This window comes from Falco punctatus (assembly GCF_963210335.1).
Source record: "Falco punctatus genome assembly, chromosome: 9".
NCBI lineage: Eukaryota > Metazoa > Chordata > Aves > Falconiformes > Falconidae > Falco > Falco punctatus.
In genome coordinates, this window is record NC_137589.1 from 12,676,329 (window position 1) to 12,699,515 (window position 23,187).

General features: G+C 44.8%; 1 protein-coding gene across 1 annotated transcript in view; it reads left to right on the forward strand.

Moving 5' to 3' along the window:
• Positions 1–23,187, forward strand: part of CDHR1 (cadherin related family member 1) — a gene marked incomplete at its 3' end in the record, with an annotated part of 84,368 nt that overhangs the window by 14,835 nt on the left and 46,346 nt on the right. The window contains exons 3-4 of the mRNA XM_080402815.1: positions 1,896–1,958; positions 5,308–22,876. Of these exons, the coding sequence (XP_080258941.1) occupies positions 22,816–22,876 (61 nt within the window). The 5' untranslated portion in view covers positions 1,896–1,958; positions 5,308–22,815. The remainder of the gene's footprint in view (positions 1–1,895; positions 1,959–5,307; positions 22,877–23,187) is intronic.

Here is a 23,187-nt window from a genome sequence, read left to right on the forward strand (position 1 = left end):
CTTAATCTGTGTTCTGAAACATGCTGCTCTGAAAAAAAATCCTCTTCTATTTCTCCAGTAGATAACCAACTGCCAATATAAAAATAATGTATTTTCTGAATAGCAAGAAACACATTAGAGGAAAAAAGTTTCTACCCTTATGGAACAAGGGAATATGAAGAAGGTCATCAGAACTGGAGTAAATGGAGAAGTTCTTGGTGAGAGTAGCTCTTCTGACCTTCAGATAGTCTTGACTTTTTTTTTCTTCTTCTTTTTTAATGTACTGATCTTCCCCACTTTAATTTCTGTATTGCTTTGTGGCACCCGGTTACCATTTTGCAGTATTGTAAAGCACACAAATTCACAGAGCAGTTTAAATCTTAAACTCAGAGTTTTTTCTGTCTGTCCATAGCCACATCTCTGGCGATGGCGTTCTGGGTTTGCAGAGAGACAGCTGAGTAGGATTTTTAAATTGAAAGGTGTAACTTTCAGAGTTACCTGTTCAAATTTGTTGTTTCATATTGTAAATCTGGGAGACCTACTGTGATTATTTCATGGTGTTTATTTTACCCATTATGTAGGGAATGAATGTGAGAAAAGGAAAACCAAACAAGCTAAATGATCAGAGGTCAGGAGCAGCAGATTTGCTGTGCTTCATAGTTTCTAGAAACCTTGTAAGAATCACAATATGTGTAAAGAGGAGTGTGGAGAAACATGGGGAAGCTCTTTCAAACTGGTCAAGTCAGCTGTCCAGTTTTCTCCTTTGCCAGCATCTGTTCGGGATGGCAGAGCTGTTTGCCAGAGCTCTGCTGCCTGAAGTCCTTCTACTCCCTTTGCGTTTTCTACTTCTATTTCTTCAGGCTTCCCAGGCCCCTTGAGGAAAAGTTATGGAACAGTGCAAAGGGGGTTGGAAAATTTCTAGATGTGTGTTCAGGAGCATAGCAGAAGCCGGTCCAGGAAGGACAGGAGACAGCAGTACCCAACAAAACCCGAACGAATGTGTGCAGGATCCTGTAATAACGTTCCCTTTTCATTAATGTGCATCTTAGGGGGTTGGGGCTTCCCTGAGTCAGAAGGTGGGGAGAAAGTGTGCAAAGGAGACTGTGCCTTATCCAAAAACACACCGATGGGAAAGCAGAAGTGCCTGGGTGTGCAAGATGAGTGTATGTTTTATGTAAAACCTGTTAAATCAGAATGAAAGGATAGTAACAAGACATCTCAAACCTCTCAGATGCTGGAGCAGCCACCATCACTAGCCTTGGCTGTTAAACTGTACTGCAGGAATGTCTAGAAATATTGAGCATATGTGAGATTTTGTTGATGAGAAATCGCCTACCTCTGTCCTTTCTGCTCCACTTCAGCTCAAGAGTCAACCTTTCTTCTCCCTTTTAGTGTGTCCAGCACATAATGTGTCAAATGCAATCAACAGCTCACTTATTTAGGTCTAGTAAGGAGGGAATAATTAAATGGCTTTGCCTGTCCAAGCAATTTATTCTATGCTCCTGTACATATGGATACTCTTTTCCTCTCAGTAATCTTTTATATTATCATTAAGTAATGTAATTATAGGAGGAGTGCAGAATCTCTTAGGTTAAAATCGCTGGAATTTGCCGCTTGTATTGCCTGCCAACATGTGACATTTCAAAGAGTAAAAAATTTCTGTACAGTGCATCTGGTGTATCTACTAGTAACAATGGAAAAATAACAAATTGATTCCTGTTCCATGCTAGGGACAAAGCTCTGCAGTCATGCAGATTTCTGTAGATATCAGTCATGATGATCCTTTGTTTCACGGATTTCTCTGTTCAAGGATTTCAATGGTAAATACCGAATCAAAATGTCTGTGGGCTATTTAGCATCTATGTACAGCTATTTGTATTTTTCTCCACTGGTAATGTATTATTTTCCACCCTTAGGTCAGAAGGGTCGAAAGGTCTGCTGCTCAAAACTTCTCAAACTCAACAAAAAACCACATAAAGGTAATAAGATTGGCAGTTTCATTACATTAATTGGGTAATCATTATAGATAAATCACAGCACTTGGAGGTTTTTCCATCTGCAGCCTTCACAGAATTTTCCGTGCAGGTGAGTATTATCTTCATTGTACCACTGGATTGGGAAGAAATAAGAGTAGAAGATAATCTGTTTAATGCTTACAGTGTAAAACAATCAAGAGAAATATGATCTAGTCTGATCAAAGCGTAAGTGTTCATATCAGTTCCTGCTTTGTAGAAGATCTTACTCTTGTTCTGAGGACATGAAGAATAGCGTCATAGCATAGTTCCTCATTGATAAGAACAGAAGCTGCAAAAGTGAAATTCTGTGGTGGCTTTGCGCTGCTGTATTCTATCACCATCTATCTGTGGCCACATCCGTCTCCGTGTTTTGAGAGATCAGCCAAAGTGTGATTCTGTAAATTCCTAAAAATCCAATTTTTTAACCCACAGCCCTTACCGGAACAACAATTACCTGAGATGGAATTTGTCCTAAATACGTGTGTCTAAAGACTGCACAAATATAAATGTACTGGCATTGAAGTACTTGGAAGCTTTTTCTAGCCAAATGCACTCCCTGCCTAGAGCGAGTGTGAGGGGAGGGCCACCCTGTAGTCTTTTGAGACTGTTTATTCTAAGGGGAAATACAGAGAAGCCATAGCCTTCATAGTGGAGGGCAAAGGGGTTTCTTGCTTTTTAAAGCAGCCACATTCTGGATGAGGGTTTCAAACGGTACAATTGCCCTTTCAGAACACAAATCTTCACTTGTTTTTTTTAATTTCATTGTTTTCTGTGTGGCTGGTGCCTCACTGTGAGCTGGTAGGTGGGTGCAAATACTTCCAGCCACAAGCTCGGCTTTCCCTGCCTGTGTACCTTTTTGTTTACTTAAAACACCCTGTGTACCTACACGTGGCTGCCACCAGCTTCATTTGCTTGGCCCTGTAGCAAGGTATGCAAGGAGGGAGTAAGCAAGCTGGGAGTTAATTTAGCTTCTTGTTCAGACGTGCAATGGGAGAATTAACCCTAATTTTCCAGCTATAGTTAGAGCTGCTTTTGATAGCAAAAGGAGGATTTCCTGCAGAAAGAATCAATGATTTCTAAAGCAGTTAGTGGACGTTCTGCCATCATATCAGTGCTTTCACGGTATAGTGTGACGGTTTTATCTCTCAGCAGTTTTGTCCACTTTAATTTATCCTTATTGTGGTAATTCAGCACCATCACTACTCTGAAAACACTTTGTTTGCATCTTTCTGTATGTCCATAGTATCCCTGGTTTCAGTGAGACCCCCAGTAAAAAAAGCTAAACCACAAACAAGTCTAAAATAAAAGGATTAGGTATGCTTCTTAAAATAACAACATCTTAAAGTTTCTAAATTCATTAAAATGGCTGGCTGGTAAAGGCACAGAATTTGCCCTAAAATGGTCCATTTCCTATTTCCTTATTTATCCTCTTCTGATGGTTTCATCATATAATTACAGATTTGAAGTTCCCAGCAAATTCATTCCAGCTGAAAAAAGACCTTAAACGCTTTATTCCTTTTGGTATTCAGGTAACCTAGGTGGAAACCCTGGTGCTTCTTTGCGGTTTTCCTTTAGCTGGTGCCTTTCCTTCTTTTCCAGTCCCCCGGTGCTGACCCATGGGCTTTATCGGCAGAGTCCCCTGGGTGCTGGAATCAGCGAGCACGTTGTGGAGCTGTGTCTGTGGCTCAGGGGTTTGCAGCTCTTCTGGCTCCTTTCTTATTTAATTGGCAGGTGTAGCAGCAGCCGAGAACTTCAACTATAAAGGATCCACGGCAGCAACAGTGGGTTCCCAGCCCATGCAGAAGGATTGGGGAACCAATGCTGAATGCACAGAGGTGGCTTTTGTCATTCTTGGCCCCAGATAGATCATGTGTCCTACCTGGCTGAACCTATAACCTTCCCAAAGTACCGAGGTTTTGCAGGACGAGCATAGCTATTACTTTGCAATCCAAGGTGCCTTCTGCTATCTGAAAAAATATCAGGCTTTTTCCATGCAAAAGGCATGAAACCTCTCTGGTAAGAAGTGCTTCGCAAGAGAACGCTACTCTGGAAGCAGGCTGCTGCGTCCTGTGGTGAAACACAGGGGCAGTGGTCTCGCAGGCTCGCAGAGCCATGGAAAGTGCTGTGCTGGGGGGAGGAAGGAGCACAAAGGAAGCATTCCATTAAAACCTGTGAATGCACCACAAAGATCTCCCGCAAAGCGTATCTGAAATACCTTCCTCTGCTGCAGAGCCAGTAATACATGAGTGACGGTCGCGTGCCCCCTGTTAGACCCTGCCCCGGTTCTCTGAGCGCTCCCACAAGCTTCCCGTAACCATCTCCTGTCCCCAGCTGCGGCCATACCTTTGCCTGGTCGGGGATTGCTGTGTATTTGCTTTCGTACAGGGCACGCCTGCCTGCTGCGTGTGACTGCTGCTCTCTGTTACAGACCTGCTTGTGTGACAGTGCTTGGTCTGGAGCGGTTTCGACCCTTACCAAGAGGCAGATGTAGAAGCTCAGGCCTGATGCGGCAGCTGCCCAAAGCTAAACGCCGGGGGGTGTTTCGTGCGCGGCTCTGGGCTGGAGCTGTGTGACGCTGGCTTCATGGTGGTGGTGTTAGGAGATGTCTGGGTGACTTGTGCTTCCTTGTTGCCGTCTTCTCCAGGGGAGTGGTCCTTGCTCTATACAGCCCACAGGCAAAGCAGTGGGGCAGTTTTTCAGTGTTATCTGCACCGCTCTCCATGTGCCAGTGCCACGGGGAAGCCACCAAGCTGCTCGCAGCCTGGCTCAGCCCGGCTTAAGGAGGGGGGTCATTTAACTGACCTGGCTACCTCTTTTGAAGCAAACCCACTGATTGCCTAGAACGTTGTTCTGTTGTCACAAACAGTTACTGTCCCAGAAAGCAAACGTTTCAAGCCAATGTCAGCTTGTGGCTTCTGTCCAGGAAAGATGGTGAGTGTGGTGATGGCAAGGGGAAGATCTTGTGTGATCCTTTGGCTGCAGGACTTGAGCTCTGGAGAGACAGTGGTGCTGCCCCCCTGTCTGTGCAGACCTTCTTCTCACTGTGGAAACTTCCAGCAGCAGCAGCAGTCATACTTTCAGCGATTGCGCACCCTTGGTACAGGGAGAAAAACCTGCAGGGAATGGGTGATCTCCAGCAATCCAATGAAGAGGGAAAAAAATAATTGCCATCACATCCCTTTTTATTTTCAGATCACTGATAATCTATGCCTGCCCATGGCTCAGTTTCAGGTATTAAAGTTTTTTGCCATTCTCCACACTCCCAATTAAACAACTCTCTCCATTTTTCTTCCTTTCCATCTTTGTTTTACAGGTGTAAATTTCAAAATGACTCCGATGGAAATAAGGAAATACTGCAAGCCTTGTCCTCATCCAGGTCTTCCGATGGCTCCTGGACCCCTTCCACAGTTAAGATGAGCAGACTGAGAGCAGGGTGAAAAGCATCTGCCTGCCAGTGCATCTCATAGCGTTTTACTTGGTTGAGGGCCCTCCTTTCACAGATAGGACCTATGTGTATATTACTTTTACTTTGTGTTTGGGAAAGGCTTCAGTGCTGTTTCTATGGTCACTCAGGCTCCTACGTCTTGTTGACATTAGCTTGGCAGCTGAAGAGGCAGGCAAAGGTGCCTGGCTACCACTGGACCTTGCCTCAGCTGCATATTCCTCTGCACCAAACAGGGGTTTAGCTCCTCAAAAAAGAGAAAGAGGAGAGCTGGCTGCATCACTTTGTTTTGCATTTTTCGATTGCCTGAAAGATGGGAAGGGGCAGATGTTATTGTTTCTAGCTATCAGTATATATGTGTATTTAACCTTTTCTATGAAGATTTATTTTATATCGACAAAAAGATTTCGTTTGTAGCTAGGCACATGATGATTTTTCCAGCAGCTTTTGCTCTCAGTGCTTCAAGTCCACCTGGAAGTAGGTTTCTAGCAAGTGAGGGAGAGCTCATCATTTAGAAAGGGCTGAGAAACTAGATAAGCAGGTTGTTAAAAAAGCGGTAAAGGACCAGATTCCAGTACAGTGGTAAGCTTTTCAATATCTCCTCTGGGCATTTAAATCTGGCTTTAAAAGTGAGGGGGCTTGTTCTTTAACTTCCTAGAAGAATGTCATCAGGTGGCTATTAAACAGTGTACTGAAAAGATGTTAAGGCTAATCAGATTAAATCTCTCCCTCCTGAAGCCAGAAGGCAGCTGTTCTTTTAAGACACCCGAGTTGTGTGTGATCACCTCAATAAACAAAACTTACTGGAGCATGAAATAAATGCGAAGAATAATACCAAAGGGCTGAATAATGGAGAAACAGAAGCACCCTCTGCTGACATTGTTAGCAGTGATTGGGGTCTTCACTCACATATCTTCTGTCTTTTCCTACCCGTCTTATGCATATGCTGCTTATTTCTCTGCCTGGGGGTGAGCCCTTAAAACAGAATTGCTTGGTGGCTCATAAATTTGGTTTTCCTTCTAGTGAATATGAGGAGGAGTAGAAAGCTTTGCTGTTGGGCAAACTGCAGATTGTAAATTGTGATTTTTCCCTCAATACTCATAGTACTACTGTTCCTCTTAACGTGATTGTCAATACAATAGGAATGGTCTCGGTGCCCTTCAGCATTTCGGGGAGTTGGATGGGGACAGTCGGAGGTCTGTGGTAACCCACGCAGGCACATGCAGTTCCCAGGGGTCAAGTTTATGGGCACTTACACGTGGCCATGCTCCCACTGGCAATGTTTCTATTGCACTGAGAAACTGAACCTATTTCTGGGCCTTCTGTGTGCTTGTTACTACTTTATTTTCTGATTGACTTTGGGATTAGATAGAACTGACTCTCAGCTTCCTATTTTTGAAGAGCTGACCATGCATAGCATTTTTATATCAAGGATGAAGGAGCTGCCAGTCCTCCTCACCAGATCTCTGAGTGGGGAGGCTGGTGAAGGAGCTGTGTTTGACTGCTCTGTTGCTGATCACTTGGCCAACATATTTTATTTCTATTTTGTCTTTTGTAGCTTGCAGAGGAATCTGTAGAATACAAATGGCAAGTAAAGTTAAAAGCATTTTTGATATTAAACGTGTTTGCAGCAGGGTTTTCCTCTGTAGACTATGGCCATATGTGTTTACAGCTCCGTATGAAGCTTTGCTAACAGGTATGAAGATTCTGTTCTCTAAAGTGAACTTAAACCCATTCCTTCCACATCTGAAAAATGCCGCATCATTTTTGGTTTTGCACCACGCCCTCCAACCAGAGTGCGCCACACTACAGTCCTCCTTCAGGCAACATGTTCTCTCTGCTGGCAAAAACATAAGCCCCAAAGACCATCAGCACAATTACAGAAATACTCTGGCTCTCTGGAGGGATCCCAGGACATCATTTAATGCGCTTCAGTGTTTTTACTCAATGAGTTTCCCAGAGTGGCCTCAATCTAAGGTGAGGGCTATTCCAGTTAAAGCTGTTCCTTGTGTGAGGTCCAAGTCTTGGCCGAAAAAACTAAAGCAGGTACACTCAAATTATTTCAGCATGATTGTGACCACTGCCCAAACATCTGAGGGTATCGGGATATTATGTGTCAGCCCTTGAAGGTGGTTCTTCAACAGAGTTTGCCTCTTACACAGCAGGCTGTTTTCCCCATGTGGCAGGTAGAACAGAGGTACCTCTCATCATGATTTCACTTACAGGCATCTGTTCTTCCTTTTGTTTTCCTTTTGCTTCTGCGTATATTTGTTTGGCACTACCTGAGGAGAAACATATTTGCTCAGTGGCTTTTCAAAGTACACAAGCTGTATGCTTATATAAAGTAGTAAATTTAGCTTGTCCAAGCTGACAAATGCTTTTTTTTTTGGTGTCTTGTGGTTTTTGTGTGCGTTTGGCAGTCAAGCAAGAAAATTGCACAGCCAAGTTCCAATAAAGATGTTTCTGAAGTATCTCTATGCCTGCCAGAACAGATGTTGGACCCTGGTCTGACCTTGTCAACTGAGTGAGGCAGGTGGTCCCTCACTTTGCTTAGAACTTGATGCCACCAGCTAACACCGAATCAGTCTGTCTTAGTTGGCACTGTGACTGTGCCTTGTCGGGAGCGCAGGAGAAACCATCCCTGCTGACAGGCAGGGCAGGGTTTCAGGTCTCTTCTTCCGAAGTGGGTAGTAGAAGGTATAAAATACTTTGTTCTTTATATAAAATATGATCCCAAAAGGGGTAACGGGCGCCCTTGCTGGTGACTTTTCTGCCCTCTAGACTATGTGGCCCTCAACTGTTGCAAGGACCTGGGTATAGTTAAAGAATTCAGGATTTTAGCTTTGGAGAAGTTCAGTTTATCCGAAGTATGGACTGCAGTGGCAACTTCTTGGGATAGTATTTGGCAAAGAGAACTAAAATCACTCATGGACAGTGTCATCTCGAATAATAATCTCAGGTGAAACATAAAAGCAGAGGGATAAATACCTCCTGTTGTAGATATGCAGGCTATATAAGATATATAAGATAGCTTGTGCCAAAACTGAATGGGAGACCTCTGGTGACTTCAGTATTCATCGGATCAAGTCTGAACATCTGTTACCTGATTCTGTTTTGTCCGACGGTGTTGCTGACTACCCCCTCATGAATATCTTTAGGGAAGTATTGTCAGATGGTGATCACGGATCAGATACATATGCACTTTTTACTGAAGATTGCTGAGCACGGACTTCATCCTTCTGTAGGCTGAGGGTGAGGAGAAAACCCTGTTACACATCAGTCTGGTTTTTTACTTCAGATCAACGAGTTCTTGCTGGTTGTGAGCAGTTGTCTCCATCACAGCTAATTTCTCTGCAGAGCTCATCAACTATTTTTTTTTTTTTTAATTTCTGGTGGGGAGCAAAGAGAGCTCCCTAGTCCTACATTAAATGGCACGAGCAAGGGTGCTGATTCCAACCCATGTATGCCTGTTGTTTTCAGTAGCCCTTCAGTATTATTAGACTTGTGGCAGCCATTGCATAACCTACATTGGTTATGGACACAGAACTGTCTCCTTATACTTTATGTTTTGATCTTGGAGCAGGGCTAGCAGCACAGAAGGAGTTCGCCAAAATTACTTCTGTTTTCAATGTCTCCATGGTAGGGGTCTCTGCTAGTTCAGTGTCTGGATACTTATTTGTCCAAGTTGTCATTCAGCTTTTGTGCCAACATTTGTTTGTGTCTCAGATGCACTGACTGTGAAATACCCTCAGGTGGCGGGGGGTTGATGCCATATTTTCAGGCTGATGCTCCACCACAGAGTGGCTAAGGCCAGAGATTTGCTGCAGGATAAGCACCTTACGTGCGCGATGCCATCTGGCCAGTCTCTGAAAGCGTTTATTAGAGAATTCAGGTCACTATGTGCCTATGAGAGATTCCAAACTGAACAGGACTTGTCTGTCTTCTGCCGTCTGACACAATCACAAAAACCTGTGTAGTCACAAGAAGCTGTCATACCATGCCCAGTTTCTGTCAGAGGCTCAGGCTGCATCCAGGATTTTAGTTCGAGAGCTGATTAGTCCCAGCTGGCAGTATGGCATGGATGCTCACAGGTGACCTTATATAGGAGGCATTGACACCTAAGCATCCCAAAATTCAGTGCACACAAAAACTCCTGTTTAAGGGATGGTTGTGATTAACTGCCCACTAGGCACCTGTACAGTCTCTTAGCTATATCAGTGTGCTCGTGCATTTGTGGTAAGTGCAGTGTAATCAGAGCAACTAATATATACAGGCTAATAAGATCTCCAGCTCCAAAAGCTAGACAGCAGCAGGGCTTCCCTCACCTGACAGGCAAGATGACACTTGAAATTTAGGTCCGTGAAGAAGAGTGGTTTTCCGCTGGGTTCTGTGATGTTGTTTCAGCAGCAGCACTGATGCCAAGCTTAGGGAGGAAAAAAGACAGACATATTCCCAACTATTTGGTTAGTCTGTAGCCATGTGGCTGCTCTGGGCTCTGAAAATCAAATCTCTGTAGCATGCTCTTAAAATCAGCTCACAAAACCGAAGTGCACTGGGAACTGCTGTCTTTGGTAAGCGGGTTCTCAAGGCAAAACTTACTGTGTTGTTGCAGAGCCCTGTGTCACAGGCAGTGCAGGCTGTGTGGCGTGTTCACTGAGCAGTGCTAAAATGTATTTGCATCCCAGAAATTTCCCCAAGACATCAATATGCCTAGGAAGAAAGATATTTTCTTACAAAAAAAGTGTGACAAAGTCCATCTGTTTACAGATGCTATCAGAGAAACAGTGAGATGGTTGAAAAGATTCTGAATGAGATGAAAAAATGGAGCGGTGTCTGCAAGGCCCTTTAAAAAGTGTTTTTTTCAACTCATTGACTTTCCATTTGCTGATTTTTTTATTACTTGGGAAACAATAAATGATGGCAATTGTCACTGGGCTCTTATCTTGAAGTTGTTTGAATGTACCAAGGTTAAACAAATCGGCATTATCCTTTGATTTAGTTCAACATATACCAGTGCTGCTGCCGCCTCCTGCAAAACTTTTCAGGTGAGTGGCTGGTGAAAACAGAGATTAAAGACAATCCGAGCTGAGGTTATGTCTAGCCAAGCACTATGTGCATGGTTGACCTTAACCTCGTAAGCTCCAGTTTTGATGTTCTTTGAAAGGAACTCCCCTAAATTTCCATGAGTTTAAGTCAAGACTCAACAGTTTTAAAAACAGATCCTCAAGTCTCAGAAGTGAGGCCAACCTGCTCTGCATACTTTTACTGTAAAATGTGGTTTGCACCTTTTCCTGTTAATTGAGCACAACTTTCTGCTTGTTCCCCAACTTTCTTCCCGTGCTTTGTTCTGTTCCTAGATGTGATTTTACAGTTTTAGATGACAAGTCTTCCTCATTGGTTGTTCTCACTGACTAGAAAAGTTACCTTTTGACTTTTGGTGTGTGATGGTCCCTCACCCTTTCTTTGTCTATGTGGGACTTTCTGTCTGAGAAATTCTTCTGCTGTCTGATTTTCCTCAAATTTTTCTCCTTGTGCTGAACTAGACAATGGTGCTGCATTGCATTTATTGTTTCCAGATGTTATTTTTGTACTAATGTAGTGGGTTTGTGCAGCAAGGTTTTGGTAGTGAGGGGGATGCAGGGGTGGCTTCTGTGTGAAGGTGCCAGAAGCTTCCTCCATGCCCAATGGAGCCAATGCCAGCCCGCTCCGAGATGGACCCACCGCTGGCCAAGACCGAGCCCATCAGCAACAGTGCAGTGCCTCTGGGGTAGGTATTTAAGAAGGGGTGTGGGAAATTGCAGTCAGAGGGAGGAGTGAGACTGCGTGAGAGCAGCCGCCCTGCAGCCCCAGGTCGGGCAGGAGGGGCAGGAGGGGCTCCAGGCACCGGGGCAGAGGTTCCCCCGCAGCCCGCGGTGCAGCCCACGGTGAGGCAGGCTGTGCCCTCAGCCCGTGGGGGTCCATGGAGGAGCAGATCCCCACCTGCAGCCCGGGAGGGTCCCACACCAGAGCAGGTGGGTGCCCGCAGGAGGCTGTGACCCCGCGGGGACCCCGGCTGGGGCAGCGTGTGCCTGAGGGGCTGCACCCACGGGGGGACCCACGCTGGAGCAGGGCAGGGTGCGAGGACCCTCCCGGGGGGGGAAGGGGCGGCAGAGACAGCGTGTGAGGGACTGACCCCAGCCCCATTCCCTGTCCCCCTGTGCCATGAGCGGGAGACGGGACAAACATGGGGGGTGAGGTTGAGCCTGGGAAGAAGGGAGGGGTGGGGGAAGGTGCTTTTAAGTTTTGGGGTTTAGTTCTCGTTATCCTGCTCTGACTTGATTGGTAATAAATTTAACTTCCCCAAGTCGAGCCTGTGTTGCCCGTGACAGTGACTGGTGAGTGACCTCCCTGTCCTTCTCGCCCCACGAGCCTTTCGTTATACGTTCTCTCCCCTGCCCAGCTGAGGAGGGGGGTGATGGAGCAGCTTTGGTGGGTGCCTGGCGCCCAGCCTGGGTCAAACCACCACGACTAAGGACAGTTTCAGTTACAGGATTTGAGCATCCCTGTTTCAAGGCACCATATGATCATCTTAAAGTCACAGCGCGAGCGGGGATTTTTCTGTCATTTAATTTGTATTTCAGCCTTCACTGCAATAGCTTCAGATTGTGTAATCTCAGTTGCCAGGTGTGGAAGTCTGTTCCCACATATTTAATTCATTCCTCAAATTAACATTTTGTTGATACTCTTGCCATATAGTTCTATTGTTTTATTTTATTGACATATTGCTGCAAAATAAATAAAAAAAAAAGTATTCGAATAACCACAGTACTTTGAGATAAAGTACTTGAAGGTGTACAGGGAGGAGGTGGTAAGAGCACAGTACTCATAAGGTAGAGATAGTAGGTATGAAGAGCCAACCTCCAGGTTCCAGCCAGGTTAAACTACTTGTTTTCAGAACTGACATACATGCAGGACTATGGGCTGTGGAAACCTCTGCAGGCAAAGGCTAGACCGTTGCTGGAAAGTGTATATGGGAATAGAGCAGTAGCTCTGCGGGTTTGTGAAGTAAATTACATCAAAGCTGAGTGTTTAGATCCCTTCTTATAGATGGAAAACGTATTGAAATACATCCTGCTTTCTAGGCTGAGGACAAGCTCTGCTTTGGTGTAAGGTGGCCTGGATGCTCAGATTTCCTCTCATTACAGCAACTGAAGGCAAAGGCTGAGCTGTGCCCCAGCCAGCTGGATCCGCCAGATCCTGATGTGGTAAGTACCGCAGCGCTTAGTCCGGTTTGAGAGTTGCTGTGCTGTGGGATTCCCTGCTGAGGATGGTTAAGGCACACACCTGCATTCCTACGAGAGGTCACAGGAAGACCCATCTGCAACCACTGCGTCACGCGTTTACCTGAGTAAAACGCAGGGATGGCAGCAGCCCCTGTGGCTGAAGTGCTGGTGTGGGCTAGAGCTGACCTCTAGCAAGGGCTTTAGCTCACCTGCAGTCTCTGCGTTCACACCACTGCTCTACTGAACAGCTGAGTTTGGTTATACGTGGCAGTGAAAGGAGCATGTTTAATTCTCATACATCCCCTGGTTCAACAAGTTATATTACTGCCTTGTAAGCAGGGCATCTATGCAGTGACGTCCGTGGCATGCACAGCAGCCGGATTTATGGGGAGAACACAAACATATCTTTCCTCTGCCTTGACAAGTCTTGTTATTTTTCTCAGCCGCACAGAGTAAACTATAAAATCTTGATTCATTCGTTATTCACACCCCAACTCTGAGTTATACGTACAATTTTTACAAGCAAAACAATGAACAATACTAGTTCTTCCATAAATAACTTGGACTGTCTGTCTGCTGCTAAATGGCATCCTTCACACAGATCTGTGTCACGCTCCGTGGCACCACATCCATCAGAGATCATTCTGCCGAAGTGAATGTAGGCTATCTAAATATACCTGGATATTCTAGGCACTATTTGTTCTTTTTCTATCCCTGTCAAAATAAAATGAGGAGAGTGATATGTAGCTTCCAAAGAAGCAAGGTTACTGAATTGTAAATGGATTTTGCAGTGGTCTTTAAAAGCCTCAAAGCTAGTAAAGTGGCTTAGCAGGAACTTAATTACTTAGCAGCTGTGGCAAGTGTTCTGCTTCCCCCAGTTACCTGCAAACACTATAAAACACTCTTCGGCAGACTACAATGAGGAGGAGCCATATCTGAGATGAAGCACTGCGAAAGTTACTTCTTTTTCCCAGGAATTCCCTAAGCCTTCTCTGCTGCCACCCACACTGACAGTGAATGACGATAACTTATGATAAATCGTGCAGGCAACTGCTCTGAGATTTTTGTTTGGCAAAGTAGCATTTTTTCTGAAGGGATGAAAGCACTGTCTCTTTATCTGGAAAAAAAAAAAAAGGATAAAAAAACCCACAAAACACCACTTTTTGTTGGGAAGGACTTTGACATCTGTTTGAAACTCGCTGTGGAAATGCTAACACTGCTGGATGTTAGGTGTCTGCTCTCCCTCTTGTTTTCCCTCCCATTGTCACTTGTTAATTCCTGCAGAGATAAGGACATCATGGTCGTGGTTCCCTCACGGCAGCGTTGTATAAAACTGTAGCGTGGCATTAAATGTGTTGTGGTATGTGAAATAATGGGGCTGGCTGACCTCACCGAATGGCGTTACTCAGTTTTTAAGACCACTTTGTCATAAGGAGCCCTGGGTGCTTCCTGTTCCGACACCATTGCCTTGGTGTGTTTGCTCTGCTGCCTGGGTAACTTTTATTGATTCTTGATGCAGTGCGGTGAGTCATTTCTCGCAGTTTGTGCCTAGCAGAAATGCTATCAGAAGTCCAGTAAACTGGGGTTTATGAAAATTGGGTTTATTTAGATATATGTGTGGAGTCTGGCATTTAAAGCATTCCCCCAGCAAGGGGAGATTCTGGTCTGACTCAACTATATCAGGCCATTTGAGGAGTTAGAGGTAGGAAAATCTGACGTTATTTTGTGCCTTATGAAATACTGAGCGTACATACCTCCATAATTTGGTCTCGGTCTGTGCACAGTTAAACAATAGAGTGAGTCTTTCCTCCTTCGAGGTCTGTCTTGTAACCTCACAAGAGCACTTCGCTAACAGTTACTGGAACAAGACTTCAGACTTCCTTCTAGCTTTTCCTGGCAGTGGGAGTGAACACAGATAAACGGTTTTTACTACAGGTAGACTTCCAGTCTGGGTTCTTTATTTTTAAAAAGCTCTCACCCTCAGATCTGGTCATGATTATAAAGTGCATTTTCACAGATATGAGAATGTGTATGGATGCGATGCTCTTGTAGAAAGCCTTGCTATCCGTTTGGAAAATATGAGAAGTTTCTTCCTGTGTTTATTGTTTTGTATGTCAAATGTATGCAGAATACAAGAAAATAGCCTGAAAGAAATTCAAAGGCTAGCATGAGGATGTTGCATGTATGTAGATATGTGAGTACATATCCCACGTTCAGCAATGGGACTACTCCAAAACAGTTGGGGGCAGAATTATTACAATTATTCAGGGACGCATTTTCTTTCTGTTAATTTATCAGTAATCCTTCATTAATGTCTGAGAGTGGGAAGCTTTTTTTGGCTTGTGAAGAGCTGGGTACGGTGCTGATAAGAGAGCCGGGGGTGCCTGGGCTGGGGATGGCATGCCTGTGGGAGGGGAGCTGGTGTGCCACCTCCACAGCTGCTCCTCGCTGCCGGAGGGCTCCGCGTAGTCCCGCTGCATGTCGCACAGGTCCAGGCTTGGCAGCCTCCATCAGAGGGGCAACGGGAGAGGTGCCTGCAAGAGAAAAAAGGTGCATTCTGGAGGATAACGGAGGCTGGCTTTCCTCTCGATCAAATATGAGATCAGGCTGGGAGGTGGGAGGGAATGCACAGTGAAACGTGTGCAGGATGAACAGGAGGCTGCAGAGCTGGGAGAAGGCTTGTGGTCTCGATTTCTGTGGCTTTCCTGCTTATCCCCAACAAAGTTACCCCCTTCTTTCTTTCCTCCTCTGCTCACATCGCAACAAAGAGCGTACCCACCCCTCACGAATGGCTGGAGCGGGGGGTTCTGCCAGGAACTGTCAGTACAGCAGGATAGAAAACAGAGGGTTTTCTACCTGGAAAGGGCTGGAGGGAATCTATGTTTCGTTCCCCCTGATATTTTCAGTTTCTCTGTGGAATAATATTAAATCAAAATTTATGAAAAAAAATTAAAATATTTCAAAATGAAATGTGGCTTTAGTGTAATACGAACATGTTCCCAAAGAATGAAGGTGAAAATGTTTAAAACCAAAACCTGATTTGCATATTAGAAAAACTGATGATGGATGGAAATTTTTTACTGATCCTAATAATTGAGATACTTTGTCAAAGTCCAAGACAAAGGTTGCTAGTTTTGACATGTGAGTCTTAATTTATAAGTTCTCTGATTTCTTTATAGACATAAGGGAGCAAAAGTAGATCACATACAGTCTAAAGGTGTATGCAATTCTTAAAAATGATGAAACCAAACCAAAAAAAAATGGCCTTCTGACACTGAGGCATAACCAAGTACCAGAAAACCTAGCTCTTAAAAGGAGATCAAGCCTCTGGTTACGTGGATTTTGCCAAGATTTACCACATCAAGGACAAAGATAATGTGCTACATCTTGCCTGAAGAAACTGCAGTTTGTGTGCAAGCTTGAATCACTTGTTTGCCTAAACTTTGTCCCAGAATTTCCAAAGCAGCCAGCCATGTTGGATGCTTCTGTCCTTGTTATCCAATTTAGGACACTCCAAGGAGGTTCAAGCTGACATAATACTTGTGGTCAGATGCTTGTAGTCCCTCTCTAAATCTTGGTTTTCCTTTCCACAAATGAAGAATGTTTTTCTTCTGTTTTGTGGGGAGTATCTTCCTGTATCAGTTGAGTTACCAGTCTTCTTCATGGTATGTGTTTTATCAGACTAGGTACAAGGAAGGAATTTCTTTCAACAGGGGTGGTGGAACACTGGAACAGGTTGCCCAGGGAGGTGGTAGATGCCCCATCCCTGGAAATGCTCAAGGCCAGGTTGGACTGGGCTCTGAGCAACCCGGTCCAGTTGAAGGTGTCCAGGCTCACTGCAGAGCAGTTTGGACTAGGTGACCTTTGAAGATCCCTCCCAGACCAAACTTGTCTATGATTCTGTGATTCTGTCCAGGGTTTTACCAGCCCCCTGTATACTGCTGAGGTTTAGCATAGCTGCTCCGCGGAGCTGCAATATAAAAAAGTGTGTGTAGGCCACTGAGTCACAGGTCATGTTGGTCTTTAAACTCCACAAACAGCAGAGTATCACTTCCAGCTTTCTATTGCTGAGCTGAGAGAGGTTTATAAATTTGACCAAGTTCATTAGTGGTCACATCACTGTCTTTTGATTACTTTAATGTGAATTTTATGATCTTAGGCTAATTATTTATAGATTGACTGTGGTAGAGATTAAAACTGAACTTAGACCCCCATGAGTCAGGACTGTAACAATGAGACCATTTTCCTTGCAGATGTAAAAGTGATAAACTCACTCAATGAATAACAAGAGACTAACCCAGTTAGAGGGAGAAAGAGGTGTGTGTTGGTTTGCATCTGAGTGTTGCAGGACTATAAAAGAATTCCATGTTGTTTTAACAAATTTGCATACCCCAAGTGATGGGAGTGGGCTGTGGAGAGATGCATAAACTCTTATATAGGAGGTGGCATATTTGTTCTGGCAACAGGGAAGATCAGAGTCTGGTGATTGTGGCCAAGGGCTCAAGCATGTGTGTCTGGTTAGATTTAACCACCAAAACCATGGGAGTGTTTCTCTTTTGCTGTTCCTACTGCGCAATGGTATTGTAAGCCCACTTCCCTCTTATAGTTGGTAATTCAAAACATAGAGATAGCAATGGACAGTGAAGACATCTGAGGGACTTTGGGCTCTTCTCTCCTGCCATCAGACTGGATCAGTTCCTGTGGATCCCCCAGCACTTCCCACAGTTTCTCTTGGCAGCCAGACAGAAGGTATGTTGTTGTGCTAGGAAAATGCGAAGGATAGCTCATGTAAAATACTTCACTGCCAGAAAAAGTAATCTGAAACAGTCATCAACAGTTGTTCCTGGGTTTTCAGCATCATTTGTGCTCTGTAGTATCCAAAGTTGGTGGAGAACAGTGATGTGCCCCAGTATAAATCATCTCTCAGTCCTCTGGGGGGAGATTTTGAAAGGGAGGAGTGATGTAGTTCGGAGAGACACAAGTGTTGTGTTTTGTTTGTGGTGGGAATTGTGCATTTGACTCCGTCTCATCTCTCTGCTTGCACTGAAACAGAGAGCACTATGCCCTCTGCCCAGGTCCCAGCCAGGGAGCAAACATCCAAGCAACAAGTGTGTGTGTTACATGGAATTTACCTTAGCACATCCTGCTGCTGTGAAGATGTTTGCAGACCAGCTTGGACAACTGTTGCTTGCTCCGTGCCATGGGACTTGCTCATGGACTGACCCTTCAGTGTGCAAGGAACAGCCCAGCTGTGGTTACAGCTGTGCCAAGCTCAGGGCTGTTAGGGTGCCTTTCTGGCCTGTGGCGTGCGTCACAGGCCCAGCCTGCTCCTCTTGCTTTGCTTTCAAAGCTAAGTAAGACCTTCCCTATTGCCTTTAAAGATGGGAGAACAGGGAGGGGTTTGACAAGGGTCTTGAAAACGGCTGAGGTTCCACTTCCCTCCTTCGTGGCTATTGCCTCGAGCAATTCTGAGTGAATGGCTCTGTGCAGGTGTCATGGGAACTCCCACAGCTCCTTAGCACATGATGTAGAGAGGGGAAGGCCGGGGTGTAAGCTGGACTCTTTCTGCACGTGCTGAGGTTTAGATAAAGTGTGCAGCACTTTTTATGTTGAATTTATTTGCAGACACAAATGCACACACAGAATGCTGAATATTCCGTTCCAAGGTAATGCTTAATGTCATATGCATCCAGAATGGGAGGACAAGCATAGGAAAAAAGAGTAGCTGGAGTTGTTATTATATGGATTTGAACTTCATTACTTACCAATATTGTCCAGAGTCTAGAACAGAGGGGCTTTTAACTCGGATGGAAGCAGAACAGTGGTAGATAATTTAATCTCGGTTATTTCTTTAATTTTATGTTTCTCTGTATTTTTAAATTGCAAATGCATGTAAGCATCCAAAACCTGATTGAAATGCGACTCATGGAAACCTCACATTTGTATGCCAGGCAGGCATTCCCCAGGTAGGCAGCTCTAATGTGATTGCCCTGAGGTGGACAGGCCACCCACAATGTGGAAAGAGTAATTTATCTCTGCGCCAGCTCGGTCTTTGCCCTCCCAGCCCTGGCTTGCCAGCATGGGTGCTGTGCGTGCCAGCTGGGATGCCAGTGCTGGATTGGGGCACTTGCTCCTTGCAGACCTCCTCCCAGCTCCTTGCAGACCTCCTCCCAGCCCGCAGCGGGGGAAGCCCTGAGCTCATACTGGTATTGCTGCCTCGTGTGGGGGGCTGCGGTCTTTTGGCACTTTATGTGCCAGTTTAGTGTTGGTGTCTTGCTGGTTCTAGCCTGGCCTATGTTTTAAGTTGGGCTTTGGGACTGGGCTCAAGAACAGCTGTCTTGGTGGGGCCCATGACTCCCATACGCAGGGACGTGGAATCAGGAAAAGGGCAGCTCTCAGTACTGGTGGAAGCCCATTTCTTGTCAGCCATACTTGCTTAAGGAAGACTACTAGTCTTAAGCTTAAATTGGGGGTTAGAGCTAAGAAAACCAAGTGTGTTGGGGCCCAGGTCTTCCAAGATCCTCTTTTACTCCAAGGATAAGAGGGCAGGAGCTGGAAGGGGCTCATGTGTGGTTAGTTCTGTGTCTGGCCCCTGTGTCCTGGAGGGGTCTGGTTTCGGTGTGAAGGTGTGGGTTTGTGCTAGGGGAAGAGGAGCCTCCATGGCTCAGAGCATCCCAGGGGGCTGCACGATGCACAAAGCAGCAGCTACAGCCATGCTGCACCAGTACCACCAGTACCGCCCAAGCTACGGCCAGAAGGGGTGAATTCCACAAAAATATTCATTGCATTATTGTAGTGTCCTTCAATGTTTAAGTTTTTATTTTGTAAAAATTCATGTTTTCTAAAAAAATGGAGTAGATATTGTTAATCAGTGGCCCAAACCCAGAAGTTTTGTTCTGAAAATATTGGATCTTTCTAGATTTGTTTTCATGCTGAATAGTAAACAAACAGAACGCCCTGGGAAGCTAATTGTTTCAGGTCAGATGGGCATATTTCATTCTTTTTTTATGTTTCTTGCTACTTGATATGCTAAAAATATATGAAGCAGAAAGTTTCTTCTATATAGAGAGAGGGATCCTTCCATTCCTAAAATGGTTGGGACAGAATATATTGCTCTCCTGAAACCCTCTCCTGCCCCTTTTCTTCCAAAGGAAAAAATTCATCAAAATCAGCCTGGCTCCATGAGCTGTATTAGCTTTGATCAAAGCATATTTTCTGACAGAAAAAAAAATTCTGTCAGAGTGTTGCTGTGTTAGGTACGTATCTGAGCGTGCATAGGCATGTATTAGCTAGGTTTTCAAATTCTAAGGGGATTAAGAGATCAAACTCATTGGAATTCAGGAGGAGTGAGATATCTTGCTTCCTTGGAGATGCAGGCCCTAGAGATTTAGATCCCAGGGGATGCAACCAGGGGAACAGATAGCTATTAACTTTGACAAGAGCTCTCCATCACTTTTTCTAGGAAAATACTCTGTAGAAAAAAAGTGTGTTGCTAGCTCCAGATTGAGGAGGCAGGTGAGAGGACATTTAGCTGCTATTTATGTTTCCTTTCGGGCACCACGCAGGTGCATTTCTGTAATTTTATCAGGAGTTTAATATCACTTTTGACAGTGGTGACATGGTTAAATCTGTAACAGGGACTACATTTATATCCATCTTCTATATGTGTATCCCCTCCCACACAGTTTTCAGCTTTGGATCCACATAATGTGAATTGAAACACACTAAAAATACATTTGTTTTTCTTAGTTGCCTGCTGCAGGTTCCCCTGAGCTTCACAGGCCGCTGCTGAAGTCACACGTTGGTTCGGCACGGAGCCTCTGCAAACGCTGCTCTACAGGAACAGGCATATGGAGTCACACCTAAAGTCTGGTCTTGTAGGAGAGGGTTAGAAAAAGACCAAGATGGCAAACAGCTTTCCCCCGGTTTAACTTTTGAGCTTCTGGCAGTTGGTAATTTAGTGCCTTACCGAGCCAGGGTTTGCACCTGTATCATCGCATTTGCTCATCACCGATGAACCTAACCTTCTTTAATTTGTCTAATCCCTTAAGGCACCTTTTTAGGCTTTTGCTCTCTGTACCATCCTCTGCCAAGTTCTACTACGGATGGTGAGTTTTCTTAATACTGTGCCCAAAAGTTTTACTTTTACCCTTCTGGGAGCCTTACGGCTGATGTGTTCTGCAGGCAGAGCTGCCCTCCCAGCAGGTCCAGGGGAACCTGGAGGTGCAGAACTGCCCTGCCGGCAGCGCAGGAGCATCACAGCACTGCAGCTGCAGCAAGGCTTCTCTGCCACAGCCCCCTCCATCATTCCTTTACCTGCCGTTTCAGCAGCTGGTGGGTAAGGTATGCTATACATATGCAGCGAGATCTAACTGCCAGCTCCCTCTGTAGGAAAAATACATAGAAACTGCCCAGCCTGTCCCTCTCCTGTATGTGTGATGAGAGGTAGCCCCGGAGCACTGCCCACCTTTAGCTCAGCACCCCGCAGGCTGGGGATGGAAGGCAGACTGTCCATAGGGTTAGGTCTAGGGAACACTTACCTCCTCTTTTCCAAAACCTTAGCAAATAATGATAAAACACATGGATAATTAGGAAGCCAAAAATCTCTGCTCTTGCCCAGTCTGAAGCTACTTCCTAGCTCTGCACTTGCTTTCCATGTCCCCAGCCTGTTCCCGAGGGAGCAGTGGTTGCCTGCCTGCTGCCCAGCCGGACACACGCGGGACAGGCAGCGTCCCACAGAGCTGCATGCGACCTGGGCGCTCGGCACGGCCAAGCAGCACTGCCATAGCAGGAATGGCCTCCAGCCATGAGAAGGTGCTGAGGGCTTGGCGGCACCATCGAGTCATCCAGCAGTGACCTCTGCCAGAGACCTGTGTGTGGGCACAGGCTGCCAGGGTGCTGGCAGCTGCTCCCATCCCACCAGCACCCATCCCACCAGCACCCATCCCACCAGCACCCATCCCACCAGCACCCATGCTGCAGGCAGCGAGTCACTGCTGGTGTCAAGGGTCTCTGCCAGGAAAAAAGCTTCATCTTTTCAAGCGCTGCAACGGAAAGCTCTTTGACTGATTAATTTCTTAGACACTGCTTTCACACAGGCTATTAATTAAAAAGCAGGAAACTCCATTAGTGAACACATCCTTAAAGGGCAAGTGCTTTACCTCGGGTGAAGTTTAAACAGCTAAGCCGCTATGTAAACATCTCCTTGATTGGAGGCAAAGTATCACCACTGATAAAGTTCCTTTTAAGCAGCCAAAAGCTTTGCCTGTGAACAACTTCCCAGACTGGCTGATTTGTTAATGCTATCAATTATTGGATGACAGATATTTTAAATAAACACCTTTTATGTGCAGAAAACCAAACCAAGCAATGAACTAAAGCTACTTTGTCATTTTTTTTCCACACTGTTTAGTCAAATACAGTGTTAAATACACTGTTTAGTATGTTGGTGAAAAATTACCTGCTGAATGTAAAAGATGCTTTCAGAAATTCATGCAGTTTAAGAACTAGATGATCAGGCCAGCTCATGAAAAGAACATTTTTGACTTTTGCATTTTTGGTAGGCAATTTTGCTGTATTTTTTGCTATCATAATTGTGATTTTCCTTTAAAACAGTAACAATTACATTTACTGTTTGTTACTAATGTTAGATTTTCTGCCTCTGTAGTTTCTCAAGATTATCAAAGCTAAAATAAAGGGAAATCTGGTGTAGTTCTCAAAAACACAATACCGGCTTGGAGAACTAAAGACAGAGTTCAGAAAGAAAACAGCTTTCTACTTTATCTTCTCTCTGACTTGTGTGTTTGGACAGCACAAATACAGTACTAACAGCAGAACCTATGAGAGTTACACTGATTCCTCCAAATCTTGTCTCAGAAATGAGTCCCACAGCTCCCTGCAAAGTAATTGGTCTAATTAGGTGGTAGGAAGGAGCTTCTTTAAATTCCTCAGAAATTAAGACGTGTCATCCGCTTAACATCTTAGCATCTGTTAACTGCCTCTTGCACATTTCTTCACTACATCAGTCTGAAGGACACTTTCCTGGACCTTTCAGAGAGGAAAAAATATATCCCAGTCCCTTGAAGCAGAGATAAAAATTGGCCCGTTCTTCAGTGGGATGAAGCATGTAAGGCATTTCAGCCCCTCCTTACTTCTCAGTTTGATGCACGTTTGCCTGGGTGAGTACAAGAATCACTTTGTTAAATAAAAATACAGGAGGATGCAGGCACAACCTTAAATCCAGTAATAATCTTTACTGATGTGATAATGTCCTGAAATATTTTCCTTGGCAACTTTTCCCCCTGCAAATGTCACCCTCTGTGTTAATGTATTTGGAGTTTTGTTTCCAAGGGGTTATTTTGAATCTCTTAACAGTCAGTCAGTAGAATGACAACTAATTTGTTGTTTCTTGTTTTTTTTTTAACTTTGTTTGCTGTTGTCTGGCAGCAAGTAAGTAACTATTTAATTATGGCTAATTGCTCATGCAGTA